The 25,084-nt window shown below is 40.6% G+C and overlaps 1 protein-coding gene across 1 annotated transcript; it reads right to left on the bottom strand.

Annotated features, from left to right (window-relative positions):
- Positions 1 to 2,153: 2,153 nt before the first annotated feature.
- CDC20B (cell division cycle 20B) lies at positions 2,154 to 24,517 on the bottom strand. Its single transcript, XM_050913621.1, is given in 13 exon segments — positions 2,154 to 2,317; positions 6,534 to 6,651; positions 7,377 to 7,502; positions 9,190 to 9,235; positions 9,237 to 9,463; positions 10,180 to 10,246; positions 14,182 to 14,223; positions 14,502 to 14,514; positions 15,050 to 15,160; positions 18,688 to 18,787; positions 22,563 to 22,635; positions 22,637 to 22,682; positions 24,322 to 24,517. Coding segments are annotated over 13 exon segments (1,329 nt in total).
- Between the last annotated feature and the right edge of the window lie 567 nt (positions 24,518 to 25,084).

Here is a 25,084-nt window from a genome sequence, read left to right as displayed (position 1 = left end):
ACTAAATACATGCTTAAATGCTTTCTCAGACATGGTCACAGAATAGAGCTACAGGTCACACATACAAGATTCTCTCATATTTATGGGCTGTTGGCTAGTTCTACTGAAATCAGTGACTTCTCCCACTTTTAGATATTATGTTATAATACTTCTGGGGCAATACAGTTTGACCACTCAATAATGAACAAGCATAATTAACTAAGAAATGAGCACTTCTCAGTCTGAAAGAAATGTATTTTCTTATTTTAACAGTTGAGCATCCAACAAAATATGCTTAGCTTCAGTATTGACCATCTCCTTCCCCACCACAGCCCCCATTCTGTTATACATCTTTTCCTTTATTTGGCAAACCAATAGCATTTAGGTACCATCAAAGGAAAGAGAGAGAATTTCTGGGAGAATCCCAAAAATATATGAGTAAAGAGACTAATTCCACTGCTCTTTTCCCGTTCAAAAGAGAAAAAATGTTTTTTTAACATTTTAAACAACTTTTAAATTATTTAAAATACTATTTTGAATATTTAAATCAGATTCTAAGTGTTTGATAAAATCTACTTCAACAAACATGTTCATATTAGAAGACAGGTACAGTATAAGTTATTTCCCATCCTTAGACATCAGCTTCTTGGTAGTCATTTCTAAATTGATAATCAACGTTCCCATTTTCTAACCTGTTTTGAAGACCACACGAGATGACCACAGAAACCAGCAGTTTAGTAGCAGATTTATTGTAAATTAACATCTTATTAGGTAAAAAAGATGAGTGGTCTCAACCTTCCAGACCTAAAGTTAGTGACCACATGATTTATGAACAGCAGAAGATGAGGTTTTAAAAATGATGAGAACTAAAGACATGACAGTTTCACATTCACTTCCAGAGATACTTGTGCCCCTGTTAACATTGCCTATCTCTTTTCATGCATTTGATCACAGCTTAATTTTCCATGGGCTGACAACTGCTCTACTCCCCTAATCTACCATTCTCCCCCAGCTACAGGAAATATTCTAAATATATTTCCATTCTAAATATATTTCCAACGGGGGGGGGAAAATCCAAACAATATGAGTTTCTGAGCTCACAGGGCTTTTAATATACAAATGCAAGAGTGAATCCTTACCCCTGCCTCTCTTCATTCCTAATAATGAAAGCAAAGCTCTAAAGATGTCTGTGGATAGAACACGTTTTGAATAGCACTACTGAGTTGCATCTGAATAGCATCTGAAGACCAATTCTGACATCCTTACTTAGGTGTTGACAGTGTACAGGTCTTATGCAGGCAAACTCCTGTTAAAGTCCAAGAGGTTTGGTCCTTGTGAGCACTAAATAAAATTCATAAGAGGGTGACAGCTGCCAGGTTTGCTGACACCCAGAATTAAACTGGTACCCTTAAGGGATGAATGAACTAATGGTTGTGTTTGATCCAAACAGCATGCTGCTTTGACTATGTCCACCTGGCTTATTAACCAGTTTATTACATAATTATGCATAATAGAATTATTATGCAATTATTTATATTTTCAAACATCTGTCAAACACAGTAGGTGGGTTTAAGGAAACAATTCAAAATCCAATAAAGACAGTTTTCTATTTAAGCTAGTTATCATTACCACTATGAAAACAATAAAGAATTCCCAAGAAATCATTTATATTTAGATAGAGTTATATATTTAACCTAGATCTCTAGAAATATTTAGACAGATTCTGTACCATGATCTATGTGATATATAGAACAATACAGTCCCCTGGACTGGTCTCTGCTGATCCTAGCCTTTAAATGATTCAAGGCAATTTACATTAATTGGCATGTGGTTTCCAATGGGGACGCTAAGATGATGTAAAATAACTTACAAGAATCATAGCTAAAAGCAGGGCCTAAGACTTTATGCTGGCACTTGACACAGGGTGGATTCCATCCATGCTTGCTAGTTTAATGAAAATAAATATGATGTTATTCTTCAGAGTCAGAACATTTTTCCTCTAGGGTAAGAAAGACAAGCTACTAACATTTCACATGATGGACTGATGGGGAAAATTGCTTTCTCTTGAAAAAATTGTATTATCTTTTGCCATGTTTCCATTGGAAGGAACACACATATTTTGAATTATTGAATGGGCTAAATACATTTAATCATTTGCTTTCAAGGAAAAGAAGTCACAAGAATGAGCTCAAATAACCATTAGAAAAAGCCTTGCTGCTGTGCTTGCTCTCCCCAGACTCATGGCTTTTCCACAGACAAGCTATCCTATCAGCTGCAACAGAAAAGAGCCTGCTCTGATCTGAGCTCAGGGCTATATGCATGACTCTCCCTTTGTGACCTGTAAAATAAAATACATACAAAAAAATGCAAAGAGACATCACAATTCTACACTGATTATGCCAGTCACTTTCACCACCCCCACTCACAGCATGGCTTGTTCTACTTTTACCGTAGCAGCTCAACATGCTGCATAGCATGCGTGAAGCTAGCCTTATCTATAGAGTATTTTCACATTAAGAAAGAGCTGAAGGCAATATTTTCTCATTAGGGACCAGGCTTTAACTGCCAGGACTGCACCACATTGAGAAGACATTTCTGTCAAAGGAAAACATTAAACCTGAACTCTTGATTCTCCATTGCATTTACAACATCAATCTCATCTGTGTTTGGCGATGTGTCTCACTACTGAGCTTTCCCATCTGACTGCACATGCCTTGCAGACAGTTTGCAGCTGATCCAACAATCATGAGATAGTGTCTCCAGCTGCTCAGTTATTACTGTTAAGGAGATCTTTTAACAGTGATCCCACTGAAAAATTTATTGGAATTTTATATTGAGTTTGTCTGCAGTTGTAGTAAACTTTGGGAGCCAGACACTGAAGGCTAGAAGCTATCCCAGTCTAGCAGCACAAAGAACGTACAAAACTCATTAACCTGGTTATACAAGTATCTCCCTCAGTAGAAGCAACTGATTTTGAACTGAAGGCAGAAAGAGTCTGGTATTAAATTGAGACTGTTGAGACGTGTATTTACCTCACTGCTCTGCCATAGACCTCCTGTATCATCTAGCACAATGTCAACGCTAAGCAAACCCATGAGGGTTTTAGGCACACAAGTTCATGAGAAATTAGAAGTCTTTTTACTCTAAGTTACTGTCCATTAGCTTCTCTGGTTGGATGAGTTACTGACAATCATATAGCTGAGCTAGTCACCCAAGGAGGAAAAAAGAAACTTCTGAGACATAGTGTATCATCTCATCTAAAACAGACCAGATGAACCACATCCTAAAAGGAAGTGTGAAGGTATGAAGGAAGGCTTGGGTGACCAACTTGAATGAACATAGGTGACCTATGTCCTCCCATCCTCTGTACCCAAGTTCTCCATGAACACAATGGGGATAGCACTTCTCTAGCTCAAATAATATTATGAGGATAAACATGTGAGGAACTGTAAAGCCCTCTGAAACTGTGGTACTTATCACAGTGGTACCTGATGAAGATTCATAGGACTGTTGTAAGATGGACAGTCTGCCCTAACTTTGCAAAGCTGCTACAATGGCTCTTTGGAGCCACTGTGACTAAAAGCAAATATCTGCTGTCCTGGTGCTAACATGTGTCCCACCTAAACTTTTTGACTAGAATTTTGACAACACCACTAAATTATTCCAGCAGAGATTAATTTTCAGGCTTTGCTCCTTCTCAAGTTATTGAAGAGTACACAATCTTTGTCAATATTTAAGACTGAGTTTACAACTCAGCGAATTCTTTACACTGTCTCCGTTCAGTGTTTGTAACGACTTTGAAGGAAGAGCTGGAGATGTAGTCTTCGGAGGCATCCAAAACTATCCACAACACTGACTGAAATTTGATTAATAGTTTCAGTCAAAAAGAAATGAAGGGGGATAGGGAGAAATCAGAAAAGTTGGAATTATTCATTTCCATGTTTTCTGAGTAGAGAAGGCTGGGTTTTACTTCATTGTTTCAAGATCACATTCAGATACTTTTCAAAGCAATTGCATATTTTGTTTGCTTACGTGTTTTCTTTCATCTACAACTTTTCTAAGGGGAGGGCATTTACATCCAAAATGAATCTTTTTTTCTAGTAAATTACTCTAATAGTTCTATCAGAAGTATCTCAAAAATGGACTCAGTGCTATAAAAAGGTTACTATCTTTCAGTTGTTATTCTGTTCTGAATATGCTCAGTAATAGGCAACCTCAATTACTAAAGTACTCAACAGTAGCTGACAGTGCTTCATTGTTAGCTGAAGTCTTCAGCATTTTGCAGGAGGATTAAACAATGAGATTCAGTTACAATTTATCTGTTCATTTCTTTGGGTGTAAAACTCGTGGTTAAGGGTGTCTGAGGCTGATTTAGAACCATCTCACAATCATCCATCACAGTATTTTTTTCTGAACATATTTTGATACATTGACAATTTCTTCCACCATTCAATTGCTTATAGTAAGGTATTAAGAGTCTTCACAAGCAGAAATATATCTGTGTAACAATTACCTGGTCTTTTTGTTCATGAAAATTAGTTTCTCTTGCAGATAAGTAAACTGAACAGGAAACAGGATGATAAGTAACCCTCCAGCTTCACCAAATTACCAATGTATTTGACTTCTATGGTAAATGTTTTACACCATACGCTATTCTCAAAGGTAAGAGTAAATTTAGGTTTCATTTCAAATATTATATTCAAGACTGATAAAGATTTCAGAAACTTCAAGCTACAGTAGTTAAGACTAATAATCATGTCACTTTCCAGATCATTTCTCAGAACATCACAGGACATTACCTTAAGAGCTATACATAAATGAGTAGGGATAAGGAAGGAAAAGCAGCACAGACAAGCAGCATCACACAAGGATAATGTGTAACCAGATCCACGTATGTCTCTGCTGCCCTCTCTCTTCCTTCCATCTTTGTTTTGACTCTCCTGTGCTTTCCTCTTATAGGCTAGTGTTGAAGCCAAGTCCCTGGTTCCAAGGACAGCATCCCAGCATAGCTGGGATTTAATAAATCAGGAATTTAATAAATGCCCTCAAATGTAGCAATAGGATACAAAAAGTATTTGTAAATATCAGCTGTCAGGTTAAAAATCCAAAGCTTCTTTGACCATATCTTTTCAGCGAGTGTGAAAAAACAACCATACTTGTGAAAATGCAGCGAGTGCACAAATAATTTGTTTTTTCCTTTAATTTCAGATGCTTCTATTGGATCACTTCAGTTAACACTGAAACAAGTAAAACTTAATGGATAGGAATGACAGCAAGCACAAGAAACAAGAAGGCTTAATAGCAAGGAACAATTTTTATGTTTAGTGTAGCACTGCAGCTCCACGGACCAATACAGAGCTGCAAGGAAACTCCACTTCCTCTAGCTGTCAGCATGGTACAAGGGAAACATGCCGCACTGCAGTGCTTCATAGCCAAAATCATTCATTAAAACCCAGACAGCTCTAAATAACACATGGAGATTTATTTCTGTCCTGGTTTCGGCTGGGACAGAGTTAACTTTCTTTTTAGTAGCTGGTACAGTGCTGTGTTTTGGATTTAGTGTGAGAATGATGTTGATAACACTCCGATGTTTTAGCTGTTGCTAAGTAGCGCTTATCTTAAGCCAAGGACTTTTCAGCTTCCTGTGCTCTGCCAGCAAGCAGGTGTGCAAGAAGCTGGGAGGGAGCATAGCCGGGGCAGCTGACCCGAACTAGCCAAAGGGATATTCCATACCATGGAACGTCATGCCCAGTATATAAACAGGGGGGAGCTGGCCGGCAGGCGCGGATCGCGGTTCGGGAACTAACTGAGCATTGGTCAGCGGGTGGTGAGCAATTGCATTGTGCATCACTGGTTTTTTTCCTTCCCCCCCCCTTCTTTTTGTTGCATCCCTTTTCATTACTATTATTATTATATTTCATTATTACTATTGTTAGTATTATATTTTACTTTAGTTATTAAACTGTTCTTATCTCAACCCACGAGTTTTACTTTTTTTTTCCTTTGCTTTCCTCCTCCTCACCCCACTGGGAGGGGGAGGGGGAAGCGGCTGCGTGGTGCTGAGTTGCTGACTGGGGTTAAACCACGACAATTTCAAACGTCATTTGGAAGTTGGTTCAGTATTCTTGCATGATGAGCTGCAAAACTGAAGAGCCACATCTAGTTTGTGTTATCTAGAAGACCATCAGCCTAGAATATATTGGAAGCAACCTGACATTAGCACACTCAATCCAGACCTAGTAAGCCTTAGGGAGAAGTGGAAATCCACGACCTGCACCTGGGATGGCCTTAGAAATGATAGGAGAGAATCCCATCATTAAAACCAAGTAATTTTACAGAAGCAACTCATACTATTATCTTAATAAGTCAGCCTTTACAGTCCCATGCATCAGGATTGTGTGCATGAATGCATGCATATAGGCAGAGGGAGGATGTGTAGGTGACTGCTCTTTTAACTTTATTTTACTTAAATGCATAAGGTATGCATTTGCAAAAACACACTGATTAGATAGTTAACTGAAATAGTTAAAACTATTATTAACTGCAATACTTGCCATAGAGTTCTGATGAATTGATAAGCATTGGATACTTCCATATTTTAATCGGATTTCCAGGAAGGCCTTGTCCAGTCATCAGTTTGCTGGTTTTGGGTAACCAGAGCAAGGAACAAATCTATTGCAATTTAAAATTTTGCTTTAGTTTTCAGAAAGGGTCAACATACACCATTCACTAGATTTGAAATGTTATCTACAATGTTTAAACAAGCTACTGAGAAATAGCCCCAGCACAATATTTACTTATTTAGAAGGATCATTTAATTCCTTACAATGCTTCAAAGTACAGTTGCCTTATTGTCCTATCTGAACGTGATAACAGCCTATCAGTATAAAACCAAAGCCCTTCAAACACATCCTCAGCTAAGTTGTCATAGCTCCAGGAAAATCAACAGCTATGCTGCTTTACTCCAGCTGAAAATCTATTCCTCTGTCTCCTAATATTCAAACTCCAGAGACAGATGTTTGCTCTCTGACTCTTACACCTCTCCTCACCCCAGTACTCTGGGAATTTTCCCTCCCCCTCAACATTCTCTCCATATCAAGAGTTTTGGCCAAAACTATCATTGCCAATAAGGAAAAGATGATGAGAAGCATCTGGCTGCGAGACCACCTCCTCTTCAATCACTTCTGTGTGGAGACAGAAGTGGTGAATGAGAAACAACAAACTGCTGAGTCCAATCACACACTGCAGTGCCGAATGTAGCACAATTGCGTATTCAGAGAAAATCCTGCTGTTCCTCTACCCACAGAACCACCCTCAAAGTCAGTGGGAGTTTGCCAAATTAGCACAGCTATACAAGAAGAGCATAGTCTAAGTATACAGACATTTCATCATTTCACCTGATAATCTGTAGCTGCACTTTGGATTATTTTCTCACTATTTATGTCCCAGACATGTAAAATCCCATCTTTCATTCCACCCCCTGTAACAAGGACTTTGGACTGCCAAGGACACCAGTTCATAGCCTAAAAGAAAAAAAAAAAAAGAAAACAGATGCCAGAACAGACTAGGAGGTTAGCTGGAAAAACAGAGTAGATTTTGCTTAAAAGCCTAGTTGGAAAAAAAGAACTGCAACAAGCACCCAGAATGTATCTTTTTCCACCCTACACCATGCTCTTCCTCCAAACACACACAGAAACGTAGGATCCCAAAACTCCAAATGCTGCTTCCTCTGCCATTGCTTCACAGTAGCCTACACTGTCCCACATATGCTCGTAAAACTCCAGCTTCTCTGCTGTTGTGGTTTAACCCCAACCAGCAACTAAGCACCATGCAGCTGCTCACTCACTCCTCCCCTCCCCCGGTGGGATGGGGAGGAGAATCGGGGGGAAAAAAAGTAAAACTCATGGGTTGAGATAAGAACAGTTTAATAATTGAAATAAAATATAATAATAATAATTGTAATGAAAAGGAAGATAACAAAAAGAGAGAGAAATAAAACCCAAGAAAAGACAAGTGATGCACAGTGCAATTGCTCACCACCCCGAGCAGTGATTGGCCCCTCCTGGCCAACTCCCCCCAGTTTATATACTGGGCATGACATCATATGGTATGGAATATCCCTTTGGCTAGTTCAGGTCAGCTGTCCTGGCTATGCTCCCTCCCAGCTTCTTGTGTACCTCCTCGCTTGCAGAGCATGGGAAACTGAAAAATTCTTAACTTAGGATAAGCGCTACTTAGCAACAACTAAAACATCAGTGTGTTATCAACATTATTCTCACACTAAATCCAAAACACCGCACTATACCAGCTACTAGGAAGAAAATTAACTCTGTCCCAGCCAAAACCAGGACATCTGCTTACCCTTCACAGGCCACAGACTCACACCTCAGTACCAGAAGAACCCAGCAGAATACAGTCTGACTTACTGCCTAAGCCAAGCCATCACAGAAGCCTAAGAAACATGACTTACAGGACTTACAAGAGACCTGGTATCTTCAGAGATATTTCCAGGATATGCCTAAGGCCCAGACTCTACCTGAAGAAAAGCTACTAAGAACTGAATTCCACCTATTTCAATAACCTCCTCTGACCCTTTAACATCAATGCTTCAGGCCAGCCTCAGACTTTTCTGGGAGGATAAACAGCTTATAAATGCTGGACTCCCTCTGCCTCTTATTGCTGATATCTGTCCTCTCTCCCACACAGACTGGGACTTCATAAAGATGAAGAATCTAAGTTGTCTCATTTCCAGTTTCTTACTTCAGATTCTTTGCTACCAGCAATGACATGAAAATATGGGCAGGAGGGCAAAAGAAACCTCATATTTAAAATAGTTTCAGCAGAGAGAATGTTCCAAAACTCCAAAAATTGAAAGATCTTGTTTGTTAACTTGTAAGTATTGTGCCACCAAAGTTTTCTGTGCAAGACAGAGAGATAGGGAAGACTGTAAATTTTATTTCTATTTGGCATTATATTTACAAAGGCCTACTAATCCAGTAAAATTTCCTAATCAATCAAAGCTCTAGCAAACTTATCTGTGACTTGGAATATTGCGTGAGAACTGGTCTTAAAATTAACTGCATCACAGTCAGGGGAGAAGAAACTAATAGATAGCAGTGAGATAATTTTAAAAATTCCATGACTGTCCACATCAACAACATGATTTCACAAGAGCAAATATAGAAAAGCAGACATTCCTTCTCCATATACCTTAACTGCTGAGGAATGAGATATGGTTTTCAGTGGCTGACTATAATTTCACATCAGGGTCACTAGGCCAGATATTTAATATACCATCACTAGACCCACTTGCCAGCAACTGGTTGGTTAGCAACCATTTCAGGCTGCAAATGCTTTGTTTGTTTTGGCAAAGAGTCCCAACATGGTGCTGAGCAACCCAAATATCATGGTCATAAATAGATCCTAGTCATGAACCACTGTAGATGAGAAAAGACAGCATGGGTTTAAAGTTAAAGAAGACAAGCTATGTCATCACACTGATGTTTCTTCAGTGGTTTCAGAAGCAAACCACATCAGAATGAAACATGCCTGCAGAACAACAGTATTTCAGTAAAAGGAAACACAAATCAGAGTATCAAAAGCACACCCTGACTGTAGAGCTGGCTGACAACAGAAAGGAGCCAAGCAGCTGCTTAGTTCAAGCTAGGCAGAATACCTGTTCTCCATTATGGTTTTCATTTCCCTGAAGATATATTGCAGTGTATGCCACCAATCTGCACCTTGTTCAACTGTTGGTCATTTAATGTAAACTCTTTCCTGTTCTTCAAGAAAAGTAGTTTTGCAACATGAATTTTGCCAAGGCCAGATATGACTCCATGCCCAACAAAGAGGCAGTGTAAAAGTGCATTGCTCTGGGAAAGGGCTTATTAGTGAGTAACAGCGTGTTCTTTGGTTCTGTCCCTCCCCTTGTCCCCTTTCTCCCTCCCACTTCCAGGCTGAAAGAAAATCTGCACAGCTTGACACTGTTGCACTAATTGCCTATTAGGAAATGGATGTATGGTTCTATGGCCAGTATCATCGGTCTACCAAAGGAAGGAAGAAATACCCTGCCTGGAAGTTACTGTTACAGCTTAGCTCCTGGACATGGGTTTTACACATCAATAGCAGAGTTGAACTGAAAATATTGAAAATACCTTGCAGTGCATTTTCTTTTCCTGCCTTTCTAAGGATATTACCTACATTAAACCTATGACAAAACAGAAGAACTTCCTGCTCGAAATTCATGCTTCCAACTATACTGATGACACTGAAAAAATCAGCAAGCTCAATACCAACTTTCTGGGTATCTATCTGAGAAACAGATATCTGACATTACTACAATAGATTCATTTAAGGCAATAATGACTGGAGACTTTCCCATACTGGCTCTTAAAGATTTTTCAGATGCAAGTTGAGTGATTTGGAAGCTCTAAAAATGCACACACAACTGACTGATTGCAAGAAACATCATTCTATTGTGCTTTTATTACAGACTTGCCAAGCTCTTGAAGTTCACAAAAGCATGAAAGATTCCAACCAAGCAGTGCACCAGTGAATATTAAGCACATCTTTATGGAAAATACCTATCAAGATATACAGGAATGTGTGTAATCAGTAGCCCTCATCCTTATGGGAGATTTCAACTTCCCAGACATCAAATGGGAATATCATACTGCTGTGATGAGCAGGTCTTGGAAATTCTTGAAGTTTGTAGGAGATGATGACTTCTTGTCACAAGTACTCAGTGAGCCAACTAGGAAAGATGCCCTCCTAGACTTGCTGTTTGCAAATAGAGAAGGACTTGTGGGGGATGTGATGGTAGGTGGCTGTCTTGGCCACAGTGATCCTGAAATGGTCGAGTTTAAAATTTTCAGTGTAATGAGAAATAAAGGTTAGCAGAGTTGCTACCCTGGACTTCAGGAGAGCAAACTTTAAGCTATTCAGGGAGCTACTTAGCGGTGTCCCCTGGGAATCTCCTTTTGAGGGCTTAGGAGTCCACGAGTGCTGGTCATTTTTTAAGAACCACCTTTTAGAAGCACAGGAGCAGGCAATCCCATTGTATCAAAAGTCAAGCAAGCGGGACAGAAGACCAGCTTGGTTGAACAGGGAACTCCTCATGGAGCTCAAGAGGAAAAAGAAACTGTACAATCTCTGGAAGCAAGGTCAGGCTTTGCAGGAAGATTACAGAGCTGTGGTTTGTATATGCAGGGAGAAGAGACGAAAGGCCAAAGCTGAAGTAGAGTTGAAACTGGCCAGTGTTGTTTCATATAACAAGAAGGGCTTTTTTAAGTATGTTAATAGCAAGAGGAGGTCTAAGGAAAGCATTGGACTGATACTTGTTGAAGATAGTCACCTGACTAATAGGGATGAAGAAAAAAAGGAGACATTCAATGCTTTTTTTGCCTCAGTCTTTAATAATACTGACAGACCTTGGGCTGGCCGGTCCCCTGAGTCAGAGGGCCACGAGTGTGGGAACAATGACTTTCCATTTGTGGACACTGAAATTGTAAGGGACCAGCTGTATCACCTGGATGTTCATACGTCCAGGGGGCCTGATGGGATTCATCCCAGAGTTCTGAAGGAGCTAGCAGATGTTACAGCAGGACCCCTCTCGGTCATCTACCAAAGGCCTTGGGAGTCCAGGGAGGTCCCCGCTGACTGCAAGCTAGCCAACGTTATTCCAATTTACAAGAAGGGCGTGAGGGAAGACCCAGGGAACTACAGACCTGTTAGTCTAACCTCAGTTCCTGGAAAAATTATGGAGAAGATCATACTGGGTGCTATTGAAAGGCATTTAAAGGGCAATGCAATCATCAGGCACAGTCAACATGGGTTCACAAAGGGAAAGTCCTGTTTAACTAACTTAATATCCTTCTATGACAAGGTCACCCACCCAGTGGATGAAGGGAAGGCAGTGGATGTAGTTTTTCTGGACTTTAGCAAGGCTTTTGATACTGTCCCTCACAGCATCCTTCTGGACAAGTTGTCCAACTGTGGGATGAGCAGGTACACAGTGCGCTGGGTGAAGAACTGGCTGAACAGCAGGGCTCAAAGGGTTGTAGTGAATGGGGCTACATCTGGCTGGCAACTGGTCACCAGCGGTGTTCCTCAGGGCTCAATTCTAGGGCCAGTTCTGTTCAACATATTTATCAACGATCTGGAGGCAGGAGTTGAATGCACCATTAGCGAGTCTGCTGATGATACCAAACTGGGAGGTGCTGTTGACTCTCTTGAGGGACAAGAGGCCTTGCAGAGGGATCCGGATAGATTGGAGCATTGGGCAATGATTAATGGGATGAAATTTAACAAGTCCAAATGCTGGATTCTGCACCTGGGACACAGTAATGTCGGGCACAAGTATAAATTGGGAGAGGAGTGGCTGGAGAGCAGCCCTGCAGAAAGGGATCTGGGGGTGCTGGTCGACAGCAGGCTCAACATGAGTCAGCAGTGTGCCCTGGCAGCCAAGAGGGCAAACTGCATCCTGGGGTGCATCAAACACGGCATAACCAGCTGGTCAAGAGAGGTGATTATCCTGCTGTATTCAGCATTGGTGCGGCCTCACCTTGAGTACTGTGTGCAGTTCTGGGCCCCACAATTTAAGAAGGATGTTAAGGTCCTTGAATGTGTCCAGAGGAGGGCAACAAAGCTGGTGGAAGGGCTGGAAGGCATGTCCTGTGAGGAGCGGCTGAGGACTCTGGGTTTGTCTAGTTTGGAGAGAAGGAGGCTGAGGGGCGACCTCATTGCTCTACAGCTTCCTGAGGAAGGGGAGAGGGAGGTGCTGAGCTCTTCTCCCTGGTATCCAGTGACAGGACGCATGGGAATGGTTCAAAGCTGCTCCAGAGAAGGTTTAGACTGGACATTAGGAAGCATTTCTTTACTGAGAGGGTGGTCAAACACTGGAACAGGCTTCCTAGAAGGTGGTCGATGCCCCATGCCTGTCAGTGTTTGAGAGGCATTTGGACAATGCCCTTAATAACATGCTTTAACTTTTGGTCAGCCCTGAAGTGGTCAGGCAGTTGTACTGGATGATCATTGTAGGTCCCTTCCAACTGAAATAGTCTATTATATTATATTCTAATATGCAAAGGCATCATCATTTGTCTCCTGAAGATTTATATAGATTTTTCCTACTAAATAATAAGCAGAAAATCCAACCAACAGAAACAGAATTGAATTGCCAGTGTTGGCCATATTAAGGTTTTCAGTAATTCTAGTGGTATGAGTGGGAAGGAACTGGGATCCCGAGAAACCTGGTTGAAAGGAAATTTTTTCGCTTGGCATAATAAGAAATCAGAATTATTTGCTTTTGACACAGAGGATGTTTTGCTGTTCTATTTTGCTAAAGACAAAGAGAAGCCAATAAAAATTTTTGACAGGTTAATTTATGGTACTGAAATTTATTTACAGGTTCATGATGATGTGTTGTTGGACTATTTTTAACCACATGAATTAGTATGTAATCCCAAAGTATCAATTGTCCATAGTGAAGCTTACTGTAAAAATGCTGCTCTTATTTTAGTAACAATGTATATTAACTCCATGTCTTTTTTTCTGCTTATACAGATATTATAACATTAGTGCAGAGTTAAAATTAACTGGTTAGTTTCAAACCTAGCAAGAGAAATAAGTGTTATCTCAACCTAATCTGTCAACAATAACTGCAATTCACAGGTTCATGCTGAATTTTATAATCAATTTCTACTCAGAGAGATCTGTAATTTAAGTTTCTGTTGTTTTCACTCCTTTGGCCAAGCTGAAATGCAAATTGAAACTAATGCTTACTGTAATAAGGTTATGCCACTTGGCATTGGCAGGATGTTCTAGCTGCATCCTTGTAACTTAATCCACACAGTGTACCTACTCCAGCAACAGCATTTTATTAACTGGTTGTTCAGCTGGTATCCTTGTACCTCACTCCACCTAGCAGACTTAATACAATCAAAAGCCACAGCATCTTGTGAAATCAAAATAAAACTACCTCTAGTGTTCCCATCCAGAGATACTAGTTTCATTTTGAGTTTAACAATAAAGTCAGTCCACCCTTGCTATTATTTCTGTGTTTAAGTAAAACAGAAGAAGTTGGTATACAACATTTAATACCAACCCAGGACACTCTCCCATGTCAAGGGAAATCCTCAGCTGTCCATTTAGAGCAGCTTAAAAGTCATTTTGCACGACCCCTGAAGCACAGAAGATTGTTACCATAGGCCAAGGTCTGACATCATATTTTGGTAACTAAAATTACTCTGAAGAACAGCTGAATCTGTCAGTTGTTTGACTACAGTCCTGGTTGTTGCAGCCAGAAATAAGTATTAAGAAATCACTTCCAAAGACTTCTGCTAATGCTGTTATTCTTGAGACACATCTTGTGCACAACCAGTGTAAATCATCCAGGTAGAAATCCAGCCTCGACCTGCATACAGAGAAACCTTTGTCCTGTTCATAGATATACATCTAACGAATGCTTGCAAGGACATGTTGAAAAAATCTCTGTAGGGACAATTTCTAACACTTGCACATACAGAATTGTTAGATCTTATGAAGTGTTGAAACATATTTACTGCTATAAACCAGAGATCCATGTGTGTTCATATGTAACTTGTGCATGCTTAATTTTTGCCTGTACATCACCAAAGATGTAGGTGAGAATTTAGTTCAGAAGGTATCTATAATCTAAACCATAAACAATGCCACTGATGTCTCCCAAAACAAGAGTTTTCAAAGTCTGCTCAATAAAGTTGCTGCTGTGTTGACTGGCTGCTAGATATCCAAAGCTAATAGCTGAAATGTCCTTAACTTAATTAAGCAGGGGTAAGTATATTGGTTTGATTTGAAAGTTGTATTGAGACAACTGCATGAGAGTTAGGTAGTATTGATTCTAGGGTTTGATCAGTCATCTCTACATCCTGGCACAGGCAGTTTTCAAAGATGCATCCTTATAAGAAAAATGACATCACGCATAAGTCTTGCGGAGTTTCCATCTGATCTGAAGGGGATACACCTTCACCATCTTTCTTGAAACATATTCCCAACCTCTGCAAAAACCTCCACACAGAAGAAATTAACTTACAGTAATCATTGCACAAGCCAGTAATATGAAGCCTCACTTCTGGCTCCAATGGTATGGAAGGCTTCATGGTGGTAACAGCTCTAAACTCATTCTGGGTCCCCTCTCAGCATCCTGTATTTGAAGATTCATCACACACAGTTCAGTAATGCAAAACATCACCAGTTTTTCTCAGGCCTAAGCCTTTCACATTCTCACTATATTTGTCTCTCCACAGTCCAGAGGAGGCCAGAAGGGTCTAATTTATCCTGGGTAGGCCCAAAACACTAAACACACTGAAGTAGGTGAAAGCCACCTTTTACCACCTCTTTCAAATCTCCATGGATTTAGTCAGCTAGAACAGAGAATAGGGTCCACTATATTTTGTTTAAATTGTATCACAGCTCAATGCAGAATGCATTTTGTTTTGTCTTTTTCACCTTAGTTTTCTGTCAAAAGTTGTTAGTAGCAGAATGTTTCATATGTGCTCTCCCATCTCAAAACCCCCTCATACAGCAATTAACTTTTTTGCTTTCTGGTGTTGATTTCCCACCAAAAGATCTCCCCCATCAATACCTAACTACAGGAAAATGTTTTTAAAGCACACGCACTTTGATCACAGCAATCTAAGCTTGTGACAAGACATAAGCAAGAAACAAAAGCAACAGTAAAATACAAGTATGAGCAAGCAGAAGAGTCAGCCTTTGTGGTCATTGTCTACATTTTGCTGCAAAAACTCCTAAACATCATAGAAAAAAGCGAGATCACTAGCACTATGAATCATTTAATGCTAGATTTTTATGTGTAAGAGATTATCTTGCTGTAATGTGCAGAGCAGAAAGCTGGAGATTCATATTTCTGCGCTTTTCTCTGTTTTGACTTTCTTTTTGAATTATTCTCCAGAGAGGAGTATTTAGAATGAAGATCAAAAGCTTCAGATGCAAAGACATTACTTATCTCTACAACTAACCTTCTCTGTTCAAAAAAATTCAACACTGACAAAGTTTTTGTATTCTGTAACTTAAATACACACATAAACATCCTATACAGAAGTCACATCTATGACAAATTGTGGAGAACTTATTTCACACAGTCCTTCCCTACTTTGTCCTCAATCTTCTCCCCTAATTCAAAATGAATTTCTGCCAGACAACAAATGTTTCCCCTCTCAGCTGTGGTACCCCCCTCTCTCTCCAAATAAAGACTGAAGATGAGCAAGAAGCAGGCCACAGTGATTTTCTTCTGTATCCAAAATTTTGTGGAGTTAAACAATCAAGCAGGCTTGCAGGAACGATGTTCTCAGACCTGCCCAATGGGATATGTAACACTACGTTCTAACCCTAAAAAGGTCTAATATCACTGAAATGAGATTTGTCTGTACAGAAAAATCTGTATTTCTAATATCTAGATTTTTGGATATTTTTTAAAACTTTACCAAACCTTTCTGAACCCAGTCAAGATAATTCAGGAAAACTAAGGCACTTAATTATAATAGTTGGATGAATGGCAACACTTTTGAAACACTCTGAAAATGGTTTTCTTCTTTAACATTGGTAGCTGGTATTGAGCAGTGAGATATAAAGGATGAAATCATCTCTAACTCATTTCAGGTTTCTCTTCTCTCATGAGTAATTCATTTACCCCAAATTCATACTGATCACGCTTTCAGCTCTATTCATGTATTTCATAGACACATGAATGTGCATAACAGGCTTTTTAATTAGTGGAAATTAAGCTTCATTACACCATTTTGTGTTATTTTGCCTGGGTACTAGCAGATTATCACTGACTTGATAGTATTTCGGCTCTCACATGCCTGTGTCACTTCTCAAAATGAGACTCAGGAAGTGGTAAGTAGCCAGTACACAAGATCACTTGATCAACAAGTAGGTGGGTGGAATAAAACCCAGTATTCCTGATACCTGTATTCATTTGCCATCAAGAAAAAAAAACCACTGTGACTAATCCCTATACTGTTGCTATTGACTGCTCTGAAATGAGTCTTATTTGCATGGAGAAGAGCAACAAAGGAATATATAAGTCTATCACATAGTCCTGTGACAGATCCACTTAACTCCTTGCCGTACTTTGGTTCCTTGGGGTGAACTTGCGAGCTGGAAAGCCCCTGGCTCACGTACAAGGGAGTGAAGGTGTTTCAAAAAATATTTTGAAAGGTGGTTTCAAAACCCAAAGGTACAGAACAAGGTATCAGAGCTAAAACAAGACATCTGTCTTGTCTATACTATTGACTAGCAGCCAACTACTTCACTCTATAAACATGGACAGCCTGTGGAAAGCTTTGAGCTCTCCTTGCTGAAGCAGCAGGCTGCACGGCAGTGATCTCCCCTTGAGCAGGGACACCTCTCAAGGTTACTCCTCGAGGTTGAGAGATTCCTTACCTGAGGCTGAGAGATCCCTTACCCACAACAGATCCTTGGTAAGTGACTGATAGCATGCTGAATTAATACTATGAAGCATTACTAATCTATGTAGCTACTCAAATATTATAAACATTGTATGGATAATTCCATTAGACATGAACCATTGACCAAGTCTGAGACTAAGATTGGATCCAGCTGCACCTAGGCTCCAAAAGGAGTTTAGAAAGCAAGGGGGTCCACTCTGAATCCGTGACTCAACAGGAGGGTCCTCTTTACTCTTCACACCTCCAGTCCCTGTATGAGCTGTTCTAGCTCAATTTTTCTTTGTATGTTTCCTCCATGCAGTAGTTAATAAGGTGAACCTTGCCATTGAACTTTGTCAAATTCCATCGAACTTTGTCAAATCATTGTTTTACCTCAATAAAACACATTGCTGCTTCTCTCTTTTGAGTGAGGTGCATTCCGCTCTTCCACGACAAGTCCCCAACTTCTTCTACAGGAGCTGAACTCCAGATTCATAAAGAGGCTGTTTCTCACTGTTTTTACATGAGCATGAATCAGGTCCTGACTGGCAAGAACCCGTCATACACAGAAATAGCCAGATCACCAAAACAAATCATCTGTCCAAGACAGAACACAACAAAATATTGGTCTGATATTTAATGAACTGCCTCATACCCAAATAACTCTGGGAATATCTGTATTATTTCACAGGTTAGCTCCTCACATCCCACCTGGCTTCCAATCCCCTGATCATTCACACTCCCTTATGCTCATTCATTCCTAGGATATTTTTGGAGTGAACCAACTCCCCCACAGATGAAACCAGAGGCAGTGCTAGGGACAGTTTGCTCCAGCTACGTTTCCCTACAGGTAGGAGCAACAAGACCCCATCATCTCTGCATGTCTTGCACTCTCATGTACCCAACAGTCCATATGATACATATCCTGTGCCCATTCTGCAGCACAACCCTACATTATTTGTAGGGTTCTGAAACTGAAAAGCCAAAAGGAAATTAATGTTTTGGGGCCACCAGTGTGACTGATGAAGCCCAAAGGAGAGCCAGGTAAAATACTAGGAGTTAGCCACACTGGAAGAGATGGAATACTATCTCTTCACAGGTGATGGAACTCTAGAAGTAGCCCTGAGCAGCATAGATCTCATCCACTTTGTATTATTCTGCAACACTTGCTGGAACAGGTGTCTTTTCCAGTGTAGATGCAGCCTGCTGTATCTTACTGTTCAGTGTGCATGAGGATATTTGCTATATTGGAACATACCTTTCCAGATCCAATTAGTATTTTCACAGACCTTCGTATCACCACTTTCTGCAATGCTATATCCAACTTCTTGGACCACTGGAAGCCGAGAAGGACATTTCTGCCAATACATTGAAGTTAAAACATGAGTGAATTAAGAAATCCGTTGAAAAACGTATTTAAGCATCATGGATAACAACTCCCATCAAAGGGCTCAACATTTTTTACATAGAAGCTTCAAAACAGCTTGTCTCTTGGATGGGAGCTCAGTAACAAATACAGAATACCAGGTCCAAATCATGTGCTCTAACTAGAGTCACCATCTTTCCTTCCATAAAACACCAATTCACTGCTAATGATCACACAAACTTTAACAAAGCTGTTTGAACAAGGCCATCTTACCAGTGGAAGAGGTCCTAGATCCTGTGTGTCCGTAAGTGCTACCACAGGTCACCTGCCAAACCTTAGTGCTCTCTTGTCCTCTTTTGAATTGGCATTTGGGCTAGTTTTACCAGCATACAATGCCATGTTTTCTGCATGCAGACAATAAGTCTGATGCCTCAGGCTTGCTCTACGAGAAAAGATCAGGTTTGTGGTGCATACACTGCAGGGCCATTGATTCCAGCATGAGACCTACTGGATGTCAGAGTCCTCTCTCAAACCAGGGTCCCAGAGCCTGGACTCCATGATCCCATTCCTTAAACCAGTATTACAATATGAAACTAAAAATATATACAGGGTGTCTCAGAGGAATAAGATTTTTTTTAATTAGATTATCATTTCCTTGTGTGTCAAAGAAACAGATGATGCAGCAGACAAAGATAAGAAAAGGGAGACTGAATTGTTATTAGAACTTTTTCTTTCTTTAAAAAAAAAAAAAATTAGCTTAGGCCTTTGGCCAAGATACAGGCAAAGGCTCAGATCAGCTCACACAGGATATGAATCTCTTCACCAATCCCTAATAATATGCATTTCTTCACAATGTTCACTGAGTTGAATGCTCTGATGCCAGTTGTCTGTTTGGTCTGTAATTCTTTATTTACGGTCAGGTGGAAATGCAGCTGTTGTTTTTACCAGCCACTCAAGATTAGTATGTTCTTCCTCCAATGTCTGTGAAATCTATCCTTCCAAGCACACCCAGTGTTACTCTTCTTCAAAACCCTCTTGCAATCATGATAAGAAATGTCTTACAAAAACATAACTGGAAAAAAGAGTTCCTCCTTTACATATCTCAGCTGTTCTACAGCAGGCCTTCAGCTTTGAGAGGCACTTTCTGCATGCTTTATATAGACAACTTGGCAGAAAGCTAATCAGATTGCTTGGATCTGTCCCCCTCTAAAATAAGTGCAGACATTTCTATGGAAAACCAAATGAATATACAGGGAAGTAATCTTTTGGCCCACAAAGAGACCACACACATTCACTGGAACATGAGAAGATTTTATTTTCAATGCATCCCATCCCTTTATGCTACCAGGCAGCGCAAATTAAATAGTCATCAATTACTATATCTAAGAAGATTAATAGATTTTTCATATGGTTTTAGCCAGGACTGACATTCCAAATGGTTTTAGGAAGGACTTGGGTTTTGGTCATCCCACAATGTTATCTCAAAGACCCCCACATCACACTTATAGGAAGTTGTTGTGGTCCTTGATGTAGAACTCCGAATATCTTAGTTCTAACTCAACTCCTGCTTGTAAATTACAGTGTAATTCTAGGTAAGAGACTTTACTGTAGAGATGAAACTGACACACGAAAAAGTGAAGACAATAACATGTACTCATCTTTTAAAAGATGTTACATTTTAAGGAAGTGTCCTGGTTTCAGCTGGGATAGAGTTAATTTTCTTCCTAGTAGCTGGTACAGTGCTGTGTTTTGGATTTAGTAGGAAAATAATGTTGATAACACACTGATGGTTTTAGTTGTTGCTAAGTAGTGTTTATACTAAGTCAAGGATTTTTCAGCTTCTCGTGCCCAGCCAGCAAGAAGGCTGGAGGGGCACAAGAAGCTGGGAGGGGACACAGCCAGGACAGCTGACCCAAACTGGCCAAAGGGATATTCCATACCATATGACATCATGCCCAGTATATAAACTGGGGGAGTTGGCTGAGAGGCACGGATCGCTGCTCGGGAACTAACTGGGCATGGGTCGGCGAGTGGTGAGCAATTGCATTGTGCATCGCTGGTTTTGTATATTCTAATTCTTTTAGTATTATTATTGTCATATTATTATTATTATTATCATCATTATTTTTCCCTTCCTTTCTGTCCTATTAAACTGTCTTTATCTCAACCCACGAGTTTTTTTTTCCTGATTCTCTCCCCCATCCCACTGGGTGGGGGGAGTGATCGAGTGGCTGTGTGGTGCTTAGTTGCCAGCTGGGGTTAAACCATGACAGGAAGGAAGAATATTTTACATATATTACTTCATAGAAAGTTCTTATCACCTCACAAAAAGGTTTTATTAAGTTTCTCTGTGGGGTAAATTCAACTAAGATTACTAAACCCATTGAGCTGTGTATTTTAACAATCCTAAAATTCACAGACTCTCCCATGAGACCACGGGGAGGGGGAAGCACTGTTGTTGAAAGGAGGATTTTCCAGACTATTTTGCTTATTTAGAAAGGAAAGTGATTGCCCCAAGGACCAGGTTTCCCAGAATGATGTAAAAGCATGGTCTTTTTGCAACATCCAATGACTTTCAAGAGTACAATTATTAAAAGATATCAACCAACAAGCCTGTTAGCCCAGCTGTCCTGATACTACCTCCTTTTATTAGAAGTTGAGCTTAGTACCCTCACAGAAACATCTCAGTAATATTAATTAAGGATTATAAACCAGTATAGGCAAGGACATTGAATATGCACCTGTAAAGCATCCCTACTCGACAGTTATGGTCAAAAAAGTAATCATGTGAAAACAGCTACCGGCATCTTCAGTACTGACCTTGCAACTGGTGTAATCAAGGAAGGGAGAGCACGAGAAAAAGCATAGTCACTGACTAAAAGTTTACAACTTAATATATGAACAGTCACAATGAGATAGCACTAAAATAGGGAGGTGGTTTTGAGTGTAATGTTATAGTAATAACTTTTACTAATACAGACAAATATCACCATGCTTCACATGAGAAGTCATTTTTCAAGAAGTTAGTGAACAGAAACAGGTGAGTGGCTGGTGCCTAGGTTTATTTAAGATGACCAAAAAGCAATGGATAAAGCCAAAAAAAAAAAAAACAAAAAACCACCACTGGTGTGTAAGTGTCCACTAGCAAAAATGAAGGGATAAAGTGTACAGTGATAAAAAACAGCACCTAAATAGGAAGTGATCTGAAGTCTTTGTTTCACGTTAGACAGATTCTATGTGTTCTTTCATCCTTGGCCAAGAATCTGACCTTCTATTGTCGTGACAAAAAATTTTATTCTCAGAAAGCTACTTTTTGGCAAATTTTTCATAGCACCTCATTCTGTCTACATGACAAAATGAACAGCTATATCCTGCACAACTGGAGAAGTTATCTTCTTCACGCATAGTGGTTATTAAAGCAAGTGGAAAACTGAGTCATTCATGCTTTTCATACATTTTTTTTTATAACATACATTTTCTTTCAGAGAGAACAAATGCATCTTGAGGGCTTCATTAGCTTGGTTTTGATTTTAGTTTGCAGGATGATAGCTTGAAGGAAGGGGAGAGAAGCTGAATCAAGTAAATGACAAAGCAATTGCTCCTGACATTTCTCTAGCAGACATTTCCTACATGGACCTGTTCTTGTTACTGTTCTCCATGTCAATAAGGTAGTATCTGCATAACAGATTCCAGGCCAAAGATAAGGTAACAGAATACATCAGGAAAGCAAATATCCTACCTGTGCATTTGAATGTTGCATTACTCACCTGTTTCTTTCCCATTTCAGCTCTCCTGTTATTCCTCCCTTCCAAGCCTGCTGCAGCATGACTGCTAGGTAATCACAACAGTTTTTGTGATGGAGAGTTTCTTAGGCACCTGAGGTGTCACTGAAAACAATTTTAATGGAAACGATTCCTTTAAAAACCATACACAGGGATATTTGTCAAGTACTTTTCAGAATAGCACTGATTTCGTAGTAGCAGTACTCTAAAAGCAGATCTGACACACTAAGTGGTACAATACAAATACTGACATTTGAGCTAGTCACCCTGCTTTCCCTTTATTGTCAGTGGAGAGAAAGAGACATTTCTACAGCACTATTAATCTCATCCTAAAAAGAGATGTCTAAAAAAGGTCAAACTGATCAATCCCTTTATAAAGAGTCCATATTTACTACTGCAGCTCAGATCGAGGCTTAGATTTATTGACTGGTTACACAGGATCCTACCCCTTAGGAAATCAATATCTGATTTCCCAGAACCATACAGGCTTTCACCACTGCTGGTGGAGACAGCATGCAGGACTTTCTGTTCTAGAAAATGAAGTAGGGAAGACTTCACCTTGTTTTAGAACCTGAATTTCCTAGAGCTGAGCATGCAGCTGCAGTATTCTGCTTAGCAGAAGATAGAATTGCACTTTGTGCCCAACAGCCATGGCATCGTAGGAACACATCCTGAACACTAAACAGCATCTTTTATTTGCTGTCTAAAGATTTCAATCATTAATCAAGAAATGAGCCTTGTTTAGATCCCTAGATCTTCCAGGAAGTTCTTCTTGTACATGCAGCATGTAAACCCTTCCCCACTTTCCCCTAGCACTGCTGGAAGTAGGAGTCAGTGAGTTCAAAGGCTCATTCGGCCTTTCCTCAGCTCCCTGTTGTTGACGGAGAGAAACGGCCTCCTCTACAGTCAGTTCTCCAGACCAAGTCAGAGTACTGAAAGTTTGATCTGTGCTCTGAACAGCCCTCAGATAAGTCTCTCCCTAAGGTGAGTTGAGGATGAGTGTCCCTTGGCTGCTGTCCCTTTGTCAATACCTGAAACCTTACACATTGGAGGGGAGACAATAACATAGGGCAAGCTTCTCCTTCAGCAAGTCATCTCTGAGCATACACTACACCACATCCAGGCATGCAGACTGGTCCAAGTTCTGCAGTTACGGCCAGGTCTGCGATAGCTGTGCATAAGGCAAAGGAGAAGCAGAATGAAGGGAAGGAGAGGGGCCTGCATGAATTCTCCTACTGTCCTGTCAGTTATTGTTAACTATTCCAGATATGAAGTTGCAGCAACAAACCCTGTGCACTGTTACCAGCCCAGTGCAACTTAAACCCAGTCCAATACAGCCCCCATCATAGAGGCAAAAAGGTTGGTCTGCAACAGGCATTACTTGGTTGGAGATGAGGCTTTCTTTTCTCTCTTTTCTTTCACCCCCCCCCCTTGATGTCAGCTGTCTGTATGACCTGCTGTCCTAGACTGTCTGCACACTGGTAACAAGAACCTTGGGCCCAGCTTTCCTCTCACAACAGCAGTGTAATCCTGCTGAGAGGAAGCTGGCCCTGTGCTTGCTCTGCCTGTGAAGGTCTGCACAGACTGCTACTGCTGCACACTGCAATAGCCAGAGCCCTTGTCCACTGGGACACGAGGGAACACCAACTCACACCTTACACTAATTCCCTGCTCCGGGTTATTTCAGAAGTCCCTGCATGAGGCCATCCTCTATATGAAAGTGTTCCTTTGCATCCTGTCTGACCCGGAGTCTTCCTAAGTGTGCTGATGAGCTGGGGCCCCCCGGAGGCACAAAGATCGGTCATGCAGCAGGCCCTGTGCGGCTCCTCTGCACCGCCTCTCACGTGCAGCTGTTGCCATCTTGTGACAATAGGGCTGCTTGCCACCGGAGCCCTGGCTGCCAGCTTCCTTTTAATGGAGCTCTTAAACCTGTAGTACATGGTCCTTCCTGAGTCTGGGACCTGCACAAGTGAAGGGAGACAAAACGCCAAAATTAGTCATAACTTAATAACGTTCTGTCCCTTCACGCTGTTTCAATTTTTCCTCTGCCATGCCATGTGGGCTCAGTCCACCTCAGAGCAGTAGGCCATGGAAATGGATGTTGGGTTGAGGATGGCTCCAGCAGTTGGTCACCTGGGTGGAGAAAGAGTGAGGGGGGGAAAACACAACCAACCAACCAACCAAACACGCAAACACACACACATAAAAAAAAAAAAAGAAAGAAAGAAACAAATGTTCCTGGTCAGGTAAGTACCCCTGAATCAACTGGCAATGACATCACGTGAAGGCAATAGACAGAAACATAAATTAAGGAAGGCAAAATTTCAGGTAAAACTTGGGAAGCCTGAAGATCAACTAAGACAAGGACATAACAAGCAGCATCACTGGTCCCTATTACTGTAACAATCAAAAATGAAAATGCATTTCTTGCCAAGGTCACACAGAAAGCCTGTGGCAGAGAAGAAAACTAGATTTGTGTCACTCATGCACTAGGCTACGGCACTGGC

This window comes from Gymnogyps californianus, chromosome Z (genome assembly GCF_018139145.2).
Source record: "Gymnogyps californianus isolate 813 chromosome Z, ASM1813914v2, whole genome shotgun sequence".
In the NCBI taxonomy this organism is placed as follows: Eukaryota; Metazoa; Chordata; class Aves; order Accipitriformes; family Cathartidae; genus Gymnogyps; species Gymnogyps californianus.
Note: the sequence above shows the minus strand (reverse complement) of the source record. Positions and strands in the feature narration are given on the sequence as shown.